At 40.7% G+C, this 19,025-nt stretch overlaps 1 protein-coding gene across 1 annotated transcript in view; it reads right to left on the reverse strand.

Moving 5' to 3' along the window:
* Positions 1-19,025, reverse strand: part of TBX15 (T-box transcription factor 15) — a 105,024-nt gene that overhangs the window by 20,187 nt on the left and 65,812 nt on the right. Inside the window, exons 3-6 of the mRNA XM_013958069.1 lie at positions 11,066-11,167; positions 10,267-10,438; positions 9,702-9,869; positions 4,052-4,116 (exon numbers count right to left, since the gene is read on the reverse strand). Coding sequence (XP_013813523.1) covers positions 4,052-4,116; positions 9,702-9,869; positions 10,267-10,438; positions 11,066-11,167 — 507 coding nt within the window. The remainder of the gene's footprint in view (positions 1-4,051; positions 4,117-9,701; positions 9,870-10,266; positions 10,439-11,065; positions 11,168-19,025) is intronic.

Below are 19,025 nucleotides of genomic sequence, written 5' to 3' on the forward strand. Positions count from 1 at the left end.
ATGCAGGATTCGGGTCATCCTTTCATTGTTCACTGAGGAAGCCAAACTGTTGGCTCCAAGCACCCTCCTGGCTCTCTTACCCGAGACAAAAGGTCTAAGAGCATTTCCAACACAAACAACTTTTATTCACCTCAGCTGCTCACATCTGAAAGCAGAGTGCTGTTGCCTGCCTCCAGTTTAGCTTTTTTCTTCCATCATCCTGCTGTGTTTTCAGACTCCTGTCCCTTCCGGCTTCCTCCTGGATAAGGAGCTCCCCTAAGCATCCCACTGTCAAATGAACTTTACTCAGTCTCCAAAAATAGCCTCCACAGCACTGTACCTGCACATTCACTACCCAAACATTTTGCTAGCTGGTCTCTGTATGTCAAAGAACTTTTTAAATGAAAGTCAAAACTGTAGTTCTCAATCTCTTGAAGTTCTGGAAAGCAACCAACTAATACCTGACTTGTATGTATATTGCCCATTACAGAAGTGCTACTTTTATCTAGATATCCCTTTGCCACCCCTGTGAGACAGGACAAGTTCTCCTGTTTCACTTTTGCAGATGGAGAACTGAAGCAGAGAGGGACCAAATGACTTCCCTAAAATCACATACAGTGTATGTCTAATAAAAGGGGGTATTAAGTCCAGGCCTTTTAACTCCCTTATCTGTCAAGACTGATGGCTAGATTGCTGAACCGCATCACTTAGCATAGATTATAACTGCTCAAAGACTGCAAAAGAGCATTCAGTTGTGGGGCTGTTTGTATTGTTCCCTCTGAAACATTTTGTTCCTCCTTCTTCCAACACAAACACAGAGACACTGGGCTGTGTAGGGACATAGCCATGCAAACAGCTGAAGGAGGCCCATGAAGGGATCCATGAGAAGATCTCTTCCTCAGATAGATACGGGCAGTTACATTCTTCTGAGGTATCCCCAAAGCAGCACTTTTTTTAGCATTCTCTGGTACTAATGAAGCCAGACCACATCCATGACAAATGTGTGGGGAGGCGGTGAACTGATAGAGGACAGAGGTTTAAAATGGAGACTAGTTTTGAAAACAACAGTCAGCCCCATAATTTCTGCAGCAGGAAGCAACAACAAAGCAATAACAGAATAAGAAATGAGTGAAGGAAAAACATCTCTCTCTGTTTCATTGAAAAGCCTCAACACAAGGAAGAAAGGAAATGTCTTAGGGGAAGAGCTTAGGGAACAAGTGGCTTAATAGTTCCTCTTCTCCCATCACGCTCTGTTTTTTCCACTGCCTTTCTTCCCCCCCCCCCCCCCCCGCCCCGGGCATCATTTGTTGGAAAACTTTAACGAGGGCTCTGATTCAGCATCCCAATGTCACTAGGTTACTATCTCCTGGAGCAGTCTCAGACATCATTCTGTGGCCCTTACTGCTGTGCTGTTTGTTTATTTTAAGATCTTATAAAGAAAACCTCTTGGAGAGCTACTACACTTCCCTGCATCACAAACAGCTCCTTTCTCAAATTATCCTGTTTCTTTTTCAAAAGAGACCTACATTTCCAGTGGGATGTTCTCCAGCTACAGTCTGATGTAGTGTAGCTGACAAGAGTTGTAAGGATGAGGGAAGCTACAGAACATCATGGTCATTATTCCAGTTGGCCAGCGATCCTGGTGAAATTAGGAATTCATTGGGAAAGAAGACCCAGCCAGCACAGTTAAGAAAAGTCCCATTTAGAGAATCTTTTCCCCACAAAGCTTGGATCTTAATGCCTTTCTCCCTCCCATGTGTGCCTGTACACATCTATGTATGTGTCTTTGTCAAAGGGAGCAGCTAAGCATTACAGGGGGTGTCCCCAGCTAGTTGTGCAGCCTTAGCCAGACCACTGCTTGTGAGGCAGACGCCTGACTGCTATATATGCTTGCAAATACCTTTGCCTGTTTTTTTCTTCCTAAAGCTTCAGGCTGCTCTCTTTGATGTGTAATACCTTAAAGATTTTAATTCCTCTTTACATCAGCAGAGAGCCTTACTGAGCCCTCCCCACAGCTGCAGCCATGTAGCAATTTCCTGCCCTTTCTTAAATCAATGAGCTACAAAGATCAGTAATTCCCAATCTTTTCAGGAAACTATCCAAATTCACTGGACTAGGGCCTTATTAATGCCTTCCACGTTAATCTAGCCCACCATGTACCTGGAACTGCATCAATCTCTCTTCTGAGCCCAGCCTCCGCTGCAGCTGCATCACTGCGTACAGAGAAGACCTTGTACACAGGAGACATACGACTTCCCCCATTAAGGAAAGCAGAGCAGGGTAAAAGTCACATATGCCTCAAGTTACAGAAGTAATGCTCAAGGCTGGGATTAAATAAGGATGGTAAACGTCTTTTAGCTGCACTAAGATGAGAACAGAGGAGCTGACCTAGTAAATCACCTAGGTTAGCAAGATTCTCTTTGTTACAAATGATGGCGTAGCATTTGTCCAGTTGTTGGGAAATACTGAAGATTTGTCTGTTCATTGAACACTTCCTCTATCAAACCATGAATGAGGTAGTGGTCCTGGTAAAAACACGAGAGGACCAAGTAATTAAAGATTGAATTATAATACCCATGGGGACAGCAAACGAAGCTTGCATTCTGCTCCGAACCCTTGGAGCCTTCCTTTACAACCCTAGTGTTCTTATAATGTATTCATCTGTGTCCAGTTCTACAATTAATTTATTGTTTAAAACTTTTTGTCATATTGATTTAAAAGGATACCCACACTATTTGCAAAACTGAAATTCTTAGATCTGTTGCACACTCTGCTGGCATCATAAATGACAGGAAAAGTTGAAGCTTTTTATTAGGACTTTCTTATTTCTTTTTGATAACACTGTAATGTCTTCTAATAATGCAAACTTTTTTGATAAACGTTCTTGTTTAGCTAGTGTGTTATTAAAATAGAAATATTTTAAATAATAAATAACGTGTTCTACTTCAAACTTTCATTAAAATCCTGACAAAATTAAGCCACACAAAGTGAAACAATTTGACATTACTGGAGAAAAACTGAAAAGATTCTAAATTAGAAAATTTTTGCACTTTTACCCTGGAAACCTAAGGAAAAACTCAATATATCTTCTAATGTATAAAACCATTTGAGCATCAAGTTTTTGTATTTCCTACAGAAATTTAAAGAAAAATCTGCCTTCCAGCCAGCTCTACGTATTATAAGCAGAAAGGTCTAGTTTTTCTTTCTTACAGCTTTCATTGTTTTGCAGATTGTTAGCCTGTGACCTATTTGTCTGCTGCCAATCTGCAGTCTCACATTTTCCATCCACCTTTATAAAAATATTTTCTGTTTTTTTCATTTCACTAACACAAATCTTTTTGGGGACAGGGTGGGGAAGGGGAAGCGAAACTCTGCAGTAACTCTGCAAATTAATTTATTTTACCTGATCCCTTGTATATCGTAACACCATACCAATAACACATAAACAGTTTATTAACAATTTAGCAGAGATGCTGCAGGATATTTTAATTATATTTTTAAATAGCAAGTGGAAAACCTCAGAGGAACCAGAAAATAATGGAAATGAGTATAAAGAAATTCATTATGTGGCCAGCAAATACCAAATGCAAAGCATATATACAGAAGAAAATACCCTTGAAAGCAGTGATAATGAAAGAGATACTGAAGTAGAAGCAAACAGGAAATTAAACCTACAACAGCAAAAATACAGTTGCTGCTTGGAAATAATGTCATAAAGCAGGAAAGCGATAAGCTATCTTTACAGTTATCTTATCTAAGAATACCTAAAACCCTCTTTCAGTTGCAAGGCCAATGCTACAGGCAGATGGAAGAGCAGCACTGGAGGAGATTTCTGAAAAGCAATTAAGTCAGTCTAGCTGGTTAACCAGAAAAGTATTTTCTAATGACGCCATCATTACACCATGAATCTTTTAGGCAAACATCCCTCTAAGAACTGGTCTACAACTACCTTCTCCTGTAAGACTGAATTAATATTGTAAAATGCCTTCCTGGGCCTCAGATATATGCACAGTGTGCCCAGCAGGGGAAAGAGAGAGGAGATGTTAAGGAAACACAGGCAAACTCCTCTTACCTGTTTCTCCCAGAGTCTCTGAAACCTTTAGCGAAAGGGTTTCTGTCAATTTTTAATCTGGTGATCTACAAAGGAAAAAAAAGAGAATTAGTTGATTTGTTCAAAAAAATTTTTCCAGAGTGAAATTACTGTTGATTACCTCTCTTTCCCAAACCGTCTGTACAATCACCTTTCATACATATTTCCCCAAACTTACATAAAAGTCACCCTTCCATCACCCAAAAGCAGATTACCAACTTGGGGATTAGACAGCACCATAGACAGAGATATGGTACTTCAGGCCTGGCTGTATTGGGGAAACCTGGATTTTTTTTCGGGTCTCATTTTGGCTCCGACCCTCCACACGGCACGGCACTGGAGCTAACAAGCTGTTCCAGGATCAGCAGCATGGTGGATCCAGGTGCAAAAACAGGAGCTGACCCCATAACAGCAGCGTGGGTCTGCAAGTAGTAGTACTGTTCCAGTTTTGCCATTATCTAGGGTAGATATCCCATATTATCTGGGGTAGGTATCCCAGGCCCAATACCTTAGATACCTCGCAGCTGAATGTACTCCCTGATCTTCAAACAATGCTAAGGAGAAAAGGCAGAAGCAAAGCACAGGCTACAGCTTCTGAAACCCAGCAGCTGGCCACCCAGTCACCTACACATGGTGCTGGTGTTCTGCTCAGGATTTGGGTGGCCCTTCAAGGATTTTCTGGTCTGAAAATTTTTTTTCTCCCTCCTCTAAACAAAGATGACAGCCAGACTGAATTTTGGGGGGGAATCTCCCTTCCTGCTTTATTTTTAAGTGTGAATTCCATAATGGTAAAATGACCCCGCAGACTGTGTAATTCTACTCCCTCTCAGCAGTTCCCCAACCTAGTGCAGCAAGAGTAGTGACAGAACTTCCCTCCATCAGCCTCGCCTTGTCCCAGAGACTCCATCTCTGGGGTGAAAAAGGAGCAAGACCTCAAGATCCTATTGAATTTGAGGTATTTTTGCTAAAACTGCTCAAAGGGGAGTTGCTTAATACAAACTGATCTAAAGAGGATTTGCAGGTGTTTTGCTTCTGTCAGAATCAGCCCTTATTCTGGATATTAACCTCGGATCTGGAATGCAGCTCCCATTTTTGCAGAAGCTTAATTTGTGAACTTAATTTCCACAGTCTTTGCAGCTGTCCTGGGACTCGTGTATACTGAGACAGATATGTTCTGTGGAGTATGGGATTTGTGGTGGATTTGCTAGCATTTTAGAATTGTTTCCAGAGACACTTCTCCCAGTAAGGCAAAGTTTTATGGCCACTGGAGGGCATGCATGCAGATTCAGAGGATTTTAGATTTATTTTTTAATGAAAAGGGTTCTCTGACCGAAGACAGTTTCCCATACTGGTATTACAGAACTGCCAAAAAAACTATTTGGAAGAAATCTCTAAATGTTTGAAACCCAGAGAGGCAAGAAGAAATTTCAGTGCTTCTTTACAGTTGTAGGTTATCTTCAGTGCCTTACAGAGATCCCTCACTCAGCATCCAAGCCCTTACCTGTTAATTTTGTCTTACAGGTCTGTCCATTAAGGAAGAAGATAACAGGCTTCTTTCCTGTCATTTCCTCTCCTTCCTCTATCCTCTTTCCAGGTTTGGTCTTCAGTTAAAAGTCTGGTGACTACATGCATGTGGGGGAGGGGAGGGAGGTGCAGGAAACTCCCAGTGGTAGCAAATGGTAGCAAATCCACTGTTTTATTGCAAGAATATTTTTTCTGCTGGAATATTTCATTCCATTTTGGATGCCGATTTTAGCCAGTTCAAGAGGACCAGAGTGCAAGAGAGTTAGGAGTCAGTATCCAGAAGAGGTCATGGGAGCACTGACACCATGTGTGCATTCTCTCACTCTTCATTTGTCCTTATCCAGTGTGTACTTGTAAGGGCTCTTTAGTGGATTCCTCTTCTCCATTTCCTCCCTTCCTGGTTTTAGCAGTGGAGGCAAATGGGAAAATGTCCCTGCTCCATACTTGGCCTCACCACTCATACATAAGGAAGGAAATGAGGGAGAACTGAGCCAGTCCACTGGCCACCATCCTTGTCCACTCTCACTATGGTCCTGCTGTGACTCAGCTTCACTCCAGCTGTTGTAGAGCCACCGCAGTAGAAGCAGGACAGGTATCAGCAAGCAGAGGGATGATTGTCTGTGTCTCTGTGCTTGCATATACGGGCAGAGGTGCTCCAGTTTTATCCCTCACCTTTCCCTGCCCTGCTCTTCCTGTCCATACCTACAGATGGGGAGACTTCACTCACTGACGTCCTTCCACTGTGCCAAGACTAAAGCAGTCACCAGATCTTCTCCCTCTACACTTTCTGGACACCTTCTGCAGAGTTACATTTGGGCTCTGAGGGAATCCAGCTGGCTATGTTGCTGGCCCTTTTGAATTGGATTTGTTCACAGACTGCTCACTGAGGTCCTGGTTTAAGCTATCCCAGAAAAAAGACTTGGTGACTTTTCTCATGTTGTTGTTAATTCCAAATCTCTTTTACTTCTGAACAACTTCTCAGCAGGTTTAACATCACCACCACCCTCATTCTGGGAACGGCTCCACTCAGATCTTTTCTAACTTCCTCTCCACCACTCAGGGCTTTCTCCATCCCTTCTGGTTCCTCCGTGCCAACTGTCGTGACTCTGCAGCCTCTGCTCCTCTCTGGTTATGAACCTGTTCAAAGACCAGCTGCAGCATGCAGACCTCAAGCAGCAGGAGGTCAAAACAACAGAAAGATGTTCTCAAAAAGACAGCTCTTCTGGGACACTAACCAGACCTGGGATGATAGGGACAAATCAGGTTTTCAAAACAGCCCTTTTGACGCTTTTCCCCATCAAACACAATCTTTCAGAAAAAAACTCATGTTTGTGCCCCATCTAAGGCTGTTGTTATGATTACTGCTAGTTTAGTGCTATCAGGGCAAATGACAACTTCTAACAGAGCATGGAAGTTAGTCAGACCTGGTCCCCAGAGAACTCACAGCATCCTGGTACGAATAGATAAAATATGGCATGGACCCTTTCATAGACCCAGGTCATAGATTCTAATGGCAGAAAGACCCAACACAACAATCTATCCAGACTGATGGTTTGTCCTATGATATTGGGAGCCACAGAAACTCAGTCAGGAATAACTTGCCTGCCCAGGATTTGAACACTGACCTTCCAAAAGCAGATTTAAAAGACAACCTGCAGCCTCAAGTCTATTTAAATGGGTAAAGGACTGAGCCTTTTTCCCTCCTGTCCCTCTCCCCATGATACTATTCCCAACATCCATCAGTACATCTCTCCAGATGCTTATCATCTAAGTAGTCCAGAGGCTTTCCATCTATGCTTGGTGAACCTGCCAGAGTCCTCTAAAAAGTCCATGAAAGTTAACTAAGAAAAGCGAGCCTATTGATAGTAACTTGCATTCAGTGTACAGGGGCCTGCAATTCCAAAGGAAATTATTTAAAGGTGTGCATATCAAAGAAGTCAATAGTCCCAGCTCTAACCTTTCTAGGTAATGTACAGAGATGCATGCACACACCACCTTGTAAGTGGGAATCTTTAAAAAAAAGAGCAGGAGGAGAGATTTGAGGAGAACCAGAAAAATAATAATTCATATAAGGGAAAGGGGTAGATAGGGAAGAAAGAAGGGAAATTATGAGAATTTTGAACTTTTTCCAGTCCTCTGTTTTGCCTCCCTTTGATTTCTCAACAATTTTTAGATAATGAGAAACCATGGCAAGATCACAGAAATCACAGAATCACAGAATCGCTGAGGTTGGAAGGGACCTCTGGAGATCATCTAGTCCAACCCCCCTGCTCAAGCAGGGTCACCTAGAGCACATTGCACAGGATTGCATCCAGGCGTGTTTTGAATATCTCCAAAGAAGGAGACTCCACAACCTCTCTGGGAAACCTGTTCCAGTGCGCTGTCACCCTCACAGTGAAAAAGTATTTCCTCATGTTCAGATGGAATTGTCTGTATTTCAGTTTGTGCCCGTTGCCTCGCGTCCTGTCGCTGGGCACCACTGAAAAGAGTCTGGCTCCATCCTCTCGACACCCTCCCTTCAGAAGATTTTATGGTCTTCACAAATAGAAAAAGGCTCCTTCTTATTTTCTATAAAGATTCACATATTTTGTTGTTGTGATATAAAAATATAACAATTCACTGGCTAAATGTGACAATCTGTCCTGAGCTGTCTTGACATGGTACTGTCACTCAGTCCAATAGTACTGAATACTCCAGTTATATTCAGAATACTGAATATTTCAGTGAGTTTATGAGATAACTCTCTCTCTCAGCTGCTGTCATGGAGAAATGTGTTGGCCTCACCATTTGCAGTTCAAGAGTCCTCAAAAATTTATGGCAGAAAATTATATAATACATTTTTCTGTGATAACAATTGGCAACAATATCTATCAGGTTTCATCTTTCAAGCTGGTTTATGCCATCATTCTTGCTTGCGACAGTTTCTTATGCTCTATAATTTGACACCACACTACTAACACAGCATAAAGTTTCACCAGTCAGAATTCTGTTTCACATGACTGGGATAAAATTACCTTACACAGCGCTTCTGATGCCAACACAAAACTCCCCAGTAAGGAGGAGAAAGGGAGGGAAGGGGAATGGGATGTGCACAGCTGTTTTACCTGAGAATAACCAAGAGCGTGTGTAAGCACACAAGAGAAAAGGAGCACACTGAGCCAAAAGTGTGACAGAGATGGTGTGAAGGTTACCAGGAATCCCTGAAGCAGAGGAGCTGGAAGGTGAGTGGTACTCAAGGAGACTGCAGAGGGAATGGATGGATATAAGGAGTTTTTGATGAGTGCAATGAACATGGCCTGCAGAAGCAATGAAGCAGGCAATCTCCTCCTTTGAAGACCAGATACTGTCTTTCACAGGCCACAAAAGGAGAAGCAAATGCATGTAATTCACATTCCAGTCCTTTCTGAAACTTCATTTTTTGCTAGTGTCTCAAATGCTTCCATTCTTACATTTTCATTTTTTCCCTAGCAATTAATTCCCTCTTACAGATTCTCTGGGTAGATAGACAGGGAATTCTATAATCAAACACCATGGCAACATCTCTTCCCTTATGGTATCTGGAATCAATAGTAACACTGGAAACTGCAGGATCTGAATCAAATGTGATATATGCATGAGAATTGTAGTTAATGTACAAGACATGGATTACTTTATATGCTCAAGGGCTTTTTTTGTCAGCAAACTGATTCCATTTCTGTTTTCTAAGAGAAAAAAGTGTTTTCTCTGTTAGATAACTAATCTGGATTAGTTATACTGCTGCAAAATTTCAGTGGAGACAGGACACTGCAGTTTGTACCACAAGGCAGCTAGGAAAAGTAAACACAATACATCTGCTTGTGGTCGATCTCATCTAGCTACTTTACAGCTACTCTAGCTACCTTATCTCCAAGGTGATTTTATGACTAGATACTTCATGTCTATACACTGCCTCATAGTAAGTATTTTCTTTTTGTGCAGAAAAATGCAGTGTGCCTGTAAAGTATACATACTCCTTGAGCTATGTTTCTGAGAGAAGTTAATGTCTCACAAACACAAAGAACAGACTTTTTTTTTTTTAATAAATACCAGACATAAAAGAAGCTTGAAGGCACCCAGCATGCAGTTTTACCTGCTGATTTTGGTACGCTGTCACTGTGGTGAAGACAGTCTCTGGAAAGTTGAAGGTTTTCACCCCATCACCTGAAGGAACTGGTTTTGTTGGAGAAAGGTCACTGCTGAAATCCTTGCGGATGACATGAACACGGGGCTGGTACTTATGCATTGAGTGTAATATTATCTGAAGAGAAAAAAAAGGAGAAGGAAAAGGATTTTTTTTTTCCTCCCCAAATTTCTGCGTTACATCCAAAGGTACTACAAGGAAGCAAGGATGAAGTAAAGGCTTATGGGAGTAAAATTACTCTTATCTTACAAGTCTGTGTGAGACCAAGCTCTTCTACATGCATGTGCCATGTCAAAGTGGAATTCCCCCTTGAGGGAGAAAAGGGCTTTATTGCTTTATAGGGCCAGGCAACATCTTGACTGAAGTAGGGAAGGAAGCTCTAATACTCTCTGGGGACAGTCTACCGGCACACATGCCTGGAAGGACAGGGGAGCATCAGAGCAAAAGCAACATCCTCCGGGTCTGACAGGAGCATGGCTGAGGCAGCAGGCACTAGGATTAGCCTCTAACTTACGTGGCCTTGATCATCAAGCTCGTTGTTGGTCAGTTTGAGCTTGTCAAAACTGACCACCTGCCTCATCCAGGTGTCTCCGGAAGCCAGCGAGTCAGGGTGGATGTAAACCCTCGGGGGCACCGGGGAGTCAGCATTGCCAGCCACCATCCACTTGGAGCTGTGATACACATACCTGAAAGAGAGAGGGGGAAAGGCTAAGGAAAAGTTGTCACTCACCCACCAGAGGAACTTCTCCAGGGCTCCCCCTCCCCAGCTACCCTACCACAAACACCCCAAGCTCTCATTTGCAGTCAAGGGGGAACATGCTTTATTACAACCTCTTACCTTCTAAATGAAAGCCAGATTACCTCTGAGCCACTTGCTCAGGCTTGGTTCCTTATTAAAACCACCTTTGCAGTTATTTTCCCTGTAAAACTCTGCCACAAGTGCCTTCTCAACTCCTTAACTCTCTCTGAGCTGGAGTAAGAGGCTAGGAAATGCTGGTAAACAAAGCCCTCTCTGAAAATATTACCAAGTACTTAGTAATTTCTAGAAAACTGCATTGTCTGCCATGCCAGACTGTACAAAACACATGTGCATTCACCCAGAAATGGCAAAATCCAATGTCTACTACCAGAATCATCAATAAAACAGAATTTCTGTTTTGAAAAGTTGCAAAATAGGAAAAAATAGGAAAATCCACTTAATATTGCAGACGTTAGGATTAGAGGGAAAAAATGTAAATGGTATGTGTTTTTTCTAGGCTTTCATTGACACTGAGATATCTTAATGTTCCTAGTTCTGCACCTAAAAAACTTACCTGTATCTCTTGTTATCCACAGGCACAATGTCCATGGCAATATAATACTGCTGGTGGGGATCCAAGCCTGTAATTTTCACTCTCATGGCTGGAAACATTCTCCTAGAAAACAAAGAATAGAAATAAGGAAGAAAATGGTGAGTAAGGAAGCTGAAGGGGCTCCTGGCATGAGAAGCATGCTACTTTAAATAGCGCACTTCTTGGCATGACTTCTCTGATTTGAGTCTGATAGCAAGGACTGTGCTGGCATCAGCTCGAATCTTCAGATTTTCTTCCACTTAAAAGGAGGGATAACTGTTTAACAACCTGTGGATAACAATAAAACACTCCCAGCCAGTCTGTTACGGATTCCTAGCAGACAGTTTTTGTAATATGTTCCACACAAATTGTCCTTACAGTAAGGATTTTTCTCTTGGTTTTTCAATACACAGATGGGCAGTATACATTATGCTTGCCCTTTCTAGTTTCATTCTGTTAGGGATTAAATGCTATGGCTTTTTTTTTTTTTTTAATCAAGTGCTGCTATTTCTTCCTGATGTTTTTTTCCCGTTGACAGTCCATCTAGAATTATTTTCTCTTATCACATTAAATGCAGGATCATATTTGTTCTATTTTTTGAGGAAATCACATTTCAGTATGGAGTCTGATAGTACTAGAATAATATTTAAATCAAATCCATCACCCTGAAATACCTTCTTGCTTTTATGTTTATAGGCATGTAAGAAAGAAAGTACCTTAAATGAATCTGGTTATTAGACTAGTATTTCACATTTAACAGAAACACTGGCATCATAGTTTCCTTGAAGTCCAGGTAGTATTTTGTGCCAACTTTTTTTGTAAATATTGTCTTTTCTGTGATGCATGAATCCAGTTCTTTCTTGAGAATTTTCACCCCATAGACAAATCATGAAACTGTTCACAAGCAAAAATCATTTCCCAGCCTTTCTTTCCTTGTATTGAGCATGAGTTTAGCTCTGCTGTGCATGAATCACTGTTCTGGAGGTGTTTGTCACTAGACAATTCTTTCAGAAAAGAACAGCTCAGACCAATGTTAACCTCAAAATGTGTCAGTGTTGGTGTGGCTATGGCAAAATTTTCTTTAAAAATTTCTGGTTGCCAGTAATCCCATTGCCACTGTACACTTTCTTCAAACAGAATGTTGAATGAATTATTTATGCCATACTATATTTGCAACTAATGCAGTATTTTGGCACCTTCATAAAATTTGAGGAGCAGAACTGGGTGAAGTACAGAAGGAAATAAAAGCAGCAGATGCAGAACACTGAAAAAAATCCTGTGTTGTTTCACTGACTGTTAATCAGACCTGAGATCTTTAGTGTCTTCTCAGTCCTTATCTAAGAAAATCTCAAGCTGAGATCCCACAGGATGGTGTCATTCAATTGGATGACTTTCTTCCCAAAGCATATAGAGTTTTGATAAGACAAAACTCCGAAAATAATGAATGCTGATATGTAATTACCTTCTGATTTTCTGATGTGTGAGTAGCTGTCTCCTTATGGAATGAGGGTAGTTTGGATGGAAGAAGGATATTAAAGGGGAGTTAAGTATCATGAGCGGCTAAAATCATGACTCCAAAATCATGGAGAAAGCAAACAGGGAATGATCATTCTCTGTTTCTAGGGACTGTCCCTAGAAACCATCATGATGATGATGATCTCCAGAGGTCCCTTCCAACCTCAGTGATTCTGTGATTCTGTGATGATGCTTTCCCATCTATTTAATGAGAATTAGTGAAATGTCTGAGAAGAACATTAACATCTATTCCCAAAATTTGTATATCTCAAAGTATTACCACTGGAAAGAGCCTGGAGGCAGAAGAAAATGGAAATATTTATGCAATGTCTCCAAACATCTCTAAAAAGCAGCATCAAAAGGATGCAACCATAAGAAATTATATTATTCTTTCCGATCCAGGCCATATATATCCACTTGGGAGAGGAGGTTGTTAAGGAGGAGGTCACGGCTCAGCATTCAGCCTAGCTACAACTCTGCCTTTTCATTCCATCGAAAGAGAAAGTTCTGATCTATTAGTAGTTGAATCTCTCTTGGAAAAGGGCATTCATCTTGGGAGTGGGGAGAACATCACAACTGCCAGAGCACAGCTAACTAGAGTTATGAGAGGCATAAAACTGTCAGAAAAATTGTCTGCAGTAACCTTTCAACGATTAAGATTTGTGCAACTGATGGTATGAGTTTGCTAGCTGAACAGCTTGGGGGGAAAAAAGGAATAACGGATTAGTCTTTGGTGGCCTGAGGGCATTACCTTGTTTCTACCACAATGGCTCATTAAATCTGCCAAGCCAAATGGGTGCAGGATGTGGCATTTTACAATCCAGCTCTTCTTAATTGGAGAGAGGTGGCTTGGGAACAACTTAAGGGGTAGGTCATGTTTCAGAGAGTTGATGAGAAATCCAGGATTAAATCTGAGTCTCTTTGGGTCTAAGTCTGTGCACTATATTGGGAAAACTGAATGCTGTGTGTGTTCCAAGGAGCTCTCTCCAAAACTGCAACCCAGTGTAAGGTTGCAGTATAGCCTATGGGGTTGTTTGCTTATGAAATACCTTGTAAAAGATTACCACAGACCATTCAACAGGCTTAGAAGCTAATCTCTAAAATAATCGGAGAGAACGCGACTGATCCCACTGCCTTCTCTAAGACTTAAGTGTATTTTTAAAGTTTTGTAAAATATTACTGTTTTCCTTTTCTGTGGGTGTAAAAGCAACTCAAATTTCTTTGACTTATCGCTGTTGCCTGAAACTATCACAGCGGCCTCCAGCAGTACTGCTGTGTGGAAAGGGGAAAATGGAAAAGGCGGAGATAAACAATAGCAACTTAGGTACATATTCAGGTGAAACTTTGGTTAAGTTCCTATGCTGTGTGTTTCCTGTCAGCTGCCTCTTTGCCCCCAGAGGCACCTACACGATAGGAAAACACTAGGCTCAAAGGTTTGGATGGAATTTAGGCCATTTCAATATTGTTGTATTAATAAACAGTCAAGAACCTTTTATCTAAGAAGGTATTAACTAGCTTTACAGTCAACAGTTACACAAAGCCTGTCTGTTTGCATAGGGAACACGTGATGACATTGGATATAGTTTAGTAGAAGGTTTTATGTCAACAAGTTTGAGATGATCAAGCTATTTATATGATAGCTTTACCACTCAGCAGGAGAAAAGTCTTCCTAAACATATATTGGAAGTCCATGTTCATATACACAGTTCCCTGTTAGGGGAAATATGATATGAAATAAGCTATTACAATTATTTTAGGATCACTTAGAAGTCTTTTTAAAAGTATTTCTGTAACAACTGTCTACCTCAGTCTACCCAATTCCTGGCTCCCTCTATGCAGAGAATGAGGTTTATGGGATTCAGATTTCTAAAACTTGATTAAAATCGTATTTGCCAGAACAGTATTGTACTGATTTTGAGAACTATGTTTGGGAACTTTCAGAAACAGAAAGAAGTAGTTGGACTGTGGCAGCCAGCACGTATTTTTTGTTTAAACTTTTATTTAATACAAAAACATAGCTCATTTTTCCTTTGTGAAAACTGTTCAGAGAAGGAGGAACACAGTAATACCCCCAAACTGGATCTTTTTTTCCAATAGACTAAAGCTCTAGTTTATAACCTTTAGGATTCTCAAGGTATCAGCTCTTTTCTCTGCCCCTTGAACCAGCATGTGAGGCTTGCCTCAGGTTGGATCTACCTTCAAAGTTGGCCCTGCTCTGAGTAAAGGCATGGACCAGATGACCTCCAAAGTCCCTTTCCAACATAAATTTATTCTGTTTCTAAGTTCAGTTTTAAAGAGGGAAATTCCCCATTAGGGGATAAGAAATAAATAGCTACTTGGCAGGTTATTTCAAAACACAGCAGTAATTCCATGAAGCTGCTCAGAAGTTGGAAATATTCCTTGTACAGACAGTTCAGTGAGCAGAAGTCAGATGAGAGTTTAAAGGACTGACACAATTTATCATACAGTTTTCACAACTATACAGTGTAATGATATACATACTGCATAAACAACTTAAATGGGATTAAATTTGCTTAAAGATGACATCTAAATGCAAACCCTAAAATGAAGGGTGTGCCAAGATATAAAGCATTTCAATTGTACCCAAACAGCATGGTTCTATTGACAGTAACAGAGAGATTAGTCACCTCCCAGAGTCATAATAAATCTGAATGAGTAACTCCACAAAATATTCAAAGACTCATTTAGGCCTGAGGATTAAGTGTGCGCAGTGTTTACAATGTGCATGAGTTTACAGAGTAGCCTGAAGTTATCAATGGTATTTTATAACTTATATTTCCTTGCCTTTAAGACTTGTGCCAGATGTATATTTATTTATGAAACAAACCTGTGAGGAATGGAGGTGAGGGACAGGAAGGGAAGCGAAAGCAAGAACACCTTCCTGTTTTTCCCTGCTGCGTGGGATTATGTAGAGGAGATGTTTGCGTTGAGAGGAAAGACTGAAGCAGGGTTTGGGAGCTAAAGGATTTATTGTTTATGAGGGAGAGGAAGCCCAGCAGACCTTCTCAGCTGCTCCACACAAAGGTGCACATATTTTTCTGGAAACTGGAGCAGGTGTATCTGGTCCACTCGGCCAGGACTGCAGGACAGCAGTTTGGTAGCCTCCCAGCCCTCATTCTGGGAAGTCTTCTTCCTGGGCACCTTCAGCACTAACAGAGCTTCGCAACAAAATTACTGTTGCAGTCCCTAGCTGAAGAGCACACAGTGGCCCTTCTTTCCCTTATGGGAAATAAAACAGCCATTCTGTAATGTAAACAGCCCTAAGTACACATTTCAAATGACTCAGTCTCAGAGTTCCAGGGAGGCAAAGCAACTCCAGTCAAAATACCATTTAGCTCGCCAAAAGGCACAGAAGAGACAGGAGATGACAAGGTCACCTGTTCAACTCACTACTGGTTTTGTGAACTTTCCACCTGTATTACTGAGCCTGGCCTCAGCGCCCAGGTTTGAGCCAGCCCTCAGAATTAATATGATAAATATGATATGACTCATGGGATCCTATCTCTCATAGTTGAGAAGAAATCCTAGATCTCTTACAGGTAGAATCTCAGTCCCCATTAAAGTATTGGCTGTTTTTGTGGGCTCAGTCACACTTTCTATCATCATCTCCATAGACAGTAGGCAGCATTTCCCTTCCAGAGCAGGAGTCCGAGCATTCATTATAGTGGCAATATATCTCTCCAGTAATAAATGCACATTGCTTTCCCCTTTGGGTGGTACTTCTGTGCAGCAGCTAAATAACCATTACCTCTGCAGCTCAACTGATCATGATCTTTAGCTAGGGAATGTGAGGTGTGGGGAGGAATTCAAATTTCTGTGCTAATGTTGTAAGGATCCATGCATGCTGCAAATGGGTGAAGGAGAGTGGGGGAAAAGAGTTAAATATGTTTTTTAGGGGGAATTGCTTAAATCAGGATGACCTGGGGCTTAAGTTGAATTTATTTTATTATGGACAGAGTATAGGGTTGCCTTTCGAACAAAAAAGAGATAAAGGAGATTGCAGATTTGAATGCTCTGCAGCTGACAGAAAGCCATTTGCATCTTTCCCACAAAGAACAAAGGAGTCTTGTTGTAAGAACTTTATTAAATTCTGAATAACAAAGTTCTGATAGAAAGGAAGAAAGGAAAAGTTCTAAGGGGACTGAAGCAGGTTTATGGAAACAGACAAAAAAAATACTTCTATAAATAAAGCATCAAGAAAGAAAAACTGAAGAGAATTAAATGTGAGTGGGAGTGTGAGGTTGAAAGTTAAAAAGTATAGTAGGCCTGAGGTAGGTGGGATATAGCTCCAGAAATATGTTTGAAATGAGAATATAGGTTAGAAACTAGCTTCATGGAATAGGAGCAAAAAGACATTGTGGTGTCAGTCAGGAACCAAGCAGTGCTCTACTATTATAGGAAATTAAGGAGCAGCGATAGTTGTAGGCAACTAAGTCCATAATTACAAAAACTTTCAGAACAAGAAGGCCTTATAGGACTCAGATGGGGTTTTTAGTGGGAAAGTGACAAGAGCAAAATCTTCCCTGTGGAAGGAAGAAGTTGCAGACGAAGCCACACATCTCTCAAAATTTCAGCATCTTCAGGAGATGACAACAACAATTCAGCCCTCTTCGGCGGAAATCAAAAAGTCTAATCTACGGAATGCATCATATATCATGCATCCAATATGGAAAAAAAGGACTGCCAGACTCAACTCTCACCCATCACAGACACATCCTCTATGAAGGAAGAATGTTTAATCAGAGAGATTAACCATTAAACTTGGACATTCTACCATATCTGTAAGGACCATCCCTAATAAACAGACATATCACCTAAAGAAACTGCCCAAATCTTCATTACATTTTGAGATGGTTAACCCACAAATATAGTGAGCAGGAAATATCCCCTTCAATATGGTTAATATCACTCTGAGGATATCATCAAAAAGAGAAAAAAACTATTTGGTAGATAAATAGATTTTGTGTGGGCAGCCAGAGATGAGCCTATTGACCATCAGGATTTAAGTAATGATAAGCATCTCCTTTTAGGGAGAAAGAATATGATTTAGGATTATAAAGAACATGTGATTTGCTCAATAAGTTACATTTCTGTATTGTGAGATGTGGTCTTTCTTAAGTGGAAAAATTATCAAGGCTGGAGCTTGCAAAGGCACTTGAGAATGCTAGTAATAGTGTTACAGAAAAAAACTCTAATAGTGAAATGTTCCTTAAAATCCTTACAGATTTCCCTATGTCTATTCCCTGCTAAAAACTGCCTGAATACATCGATATTGGACTATTTAAAATAGAGTTAGGCTCTCTTGTCTTTCTTAGCATGTGCTGTGATATTTCATCAGAAAATGTGGACAAACCAAGGTTTTCCCCAGAGCGTGTATCATAAAAACCAAAATCATGAGAACCAAAAAATCACTTGAGAACCAAAATCTCTGAGCCCAAACCTAAGAACATCAAAGCAAAATATTTAATTTGGGGCCAGGATGGAGCAAACAGAAGGATTTCAGGCTGGGGAAGTGAATCCGACTGTTATGTTTTAGGATGCTTCTTCACCAAATGGGACTCATTTTTCCTGGCATGGTGCTTCAATGACATTGTAATTCAGCTGCAGTATGCTCCCACATTCTCCCTCTCAGAAGAAACGAAGTACAACTCACAGTAATCCTTAGTCAGCTTCCTGATATTACTGTGTAATTAGGGATATGTATATATTGTTTGTTATGATGATATGCAATGTGGGAGGCCCTATTTGTCAAACAGAAAGGCAACATGAATGGCAATTCCATGAACCATTGCTGACATGAAACATTTCAATTCGTATATGTCAGAACAGTAGTTTTATATCAAAAGTGTCAAAGTACATACTTCAGACAGTTCCAAACAACAAATTAACAATTTCTAGCTCAAAGACAGCAGATGAAAATTTTCGACAAAACAGTATTTTTACAAAAAAAATTTCTTCAATATTGTCATTTTCTAAAAACTTTTAAAGGAAAAACAGAATCTCTTTTTGTATGTGTGCAACAATTTTACCAAATAGAAACCTTTCATTTTTTGAACTGACCCAAAATATTTCATTTCTTTATGTTAATTCTCCCCTAGAACACCTCAATGCTTTTTGCCATTAACCCCTCCTTCTCCAGAACCCCTGCCATTGCTCTCAAGACTTCTGTGAGAAGATGTGTTGAACAACTTGTAAAACTGAAGTGGTATTGATGCTGTTAACTTTTTGAGTGACTTTTTTCTAAAAAGCCTGTGATCAGGGTATGGCTTTTTAAAGTTCCAGAAGGGTCAGCTACTTCATTCAGAAATGTGGGAACTGCTGAAGTCATCTCCATATAAGCTCCGGGCATTTTGTTGTGCACTAGTTTTGGTGGGCTTAGAGATATTTGTGCTGCTGTTAAGTCTAT

This window comes from Apteryx mantelli, chromosome 1 (assembly GCF_036417845.1).
Source record: "Apteryx mantelli isolate bAptMan1 chromosome 1, bAptMan1.hap1, whole genome shotgun sequence".
Taxonomy (NCBI): Eukaryota; Metazoa; Chordata; class Aves; order Apterygiformes; family Apterygidae; genus Apteryx; species Apteryx mantelli.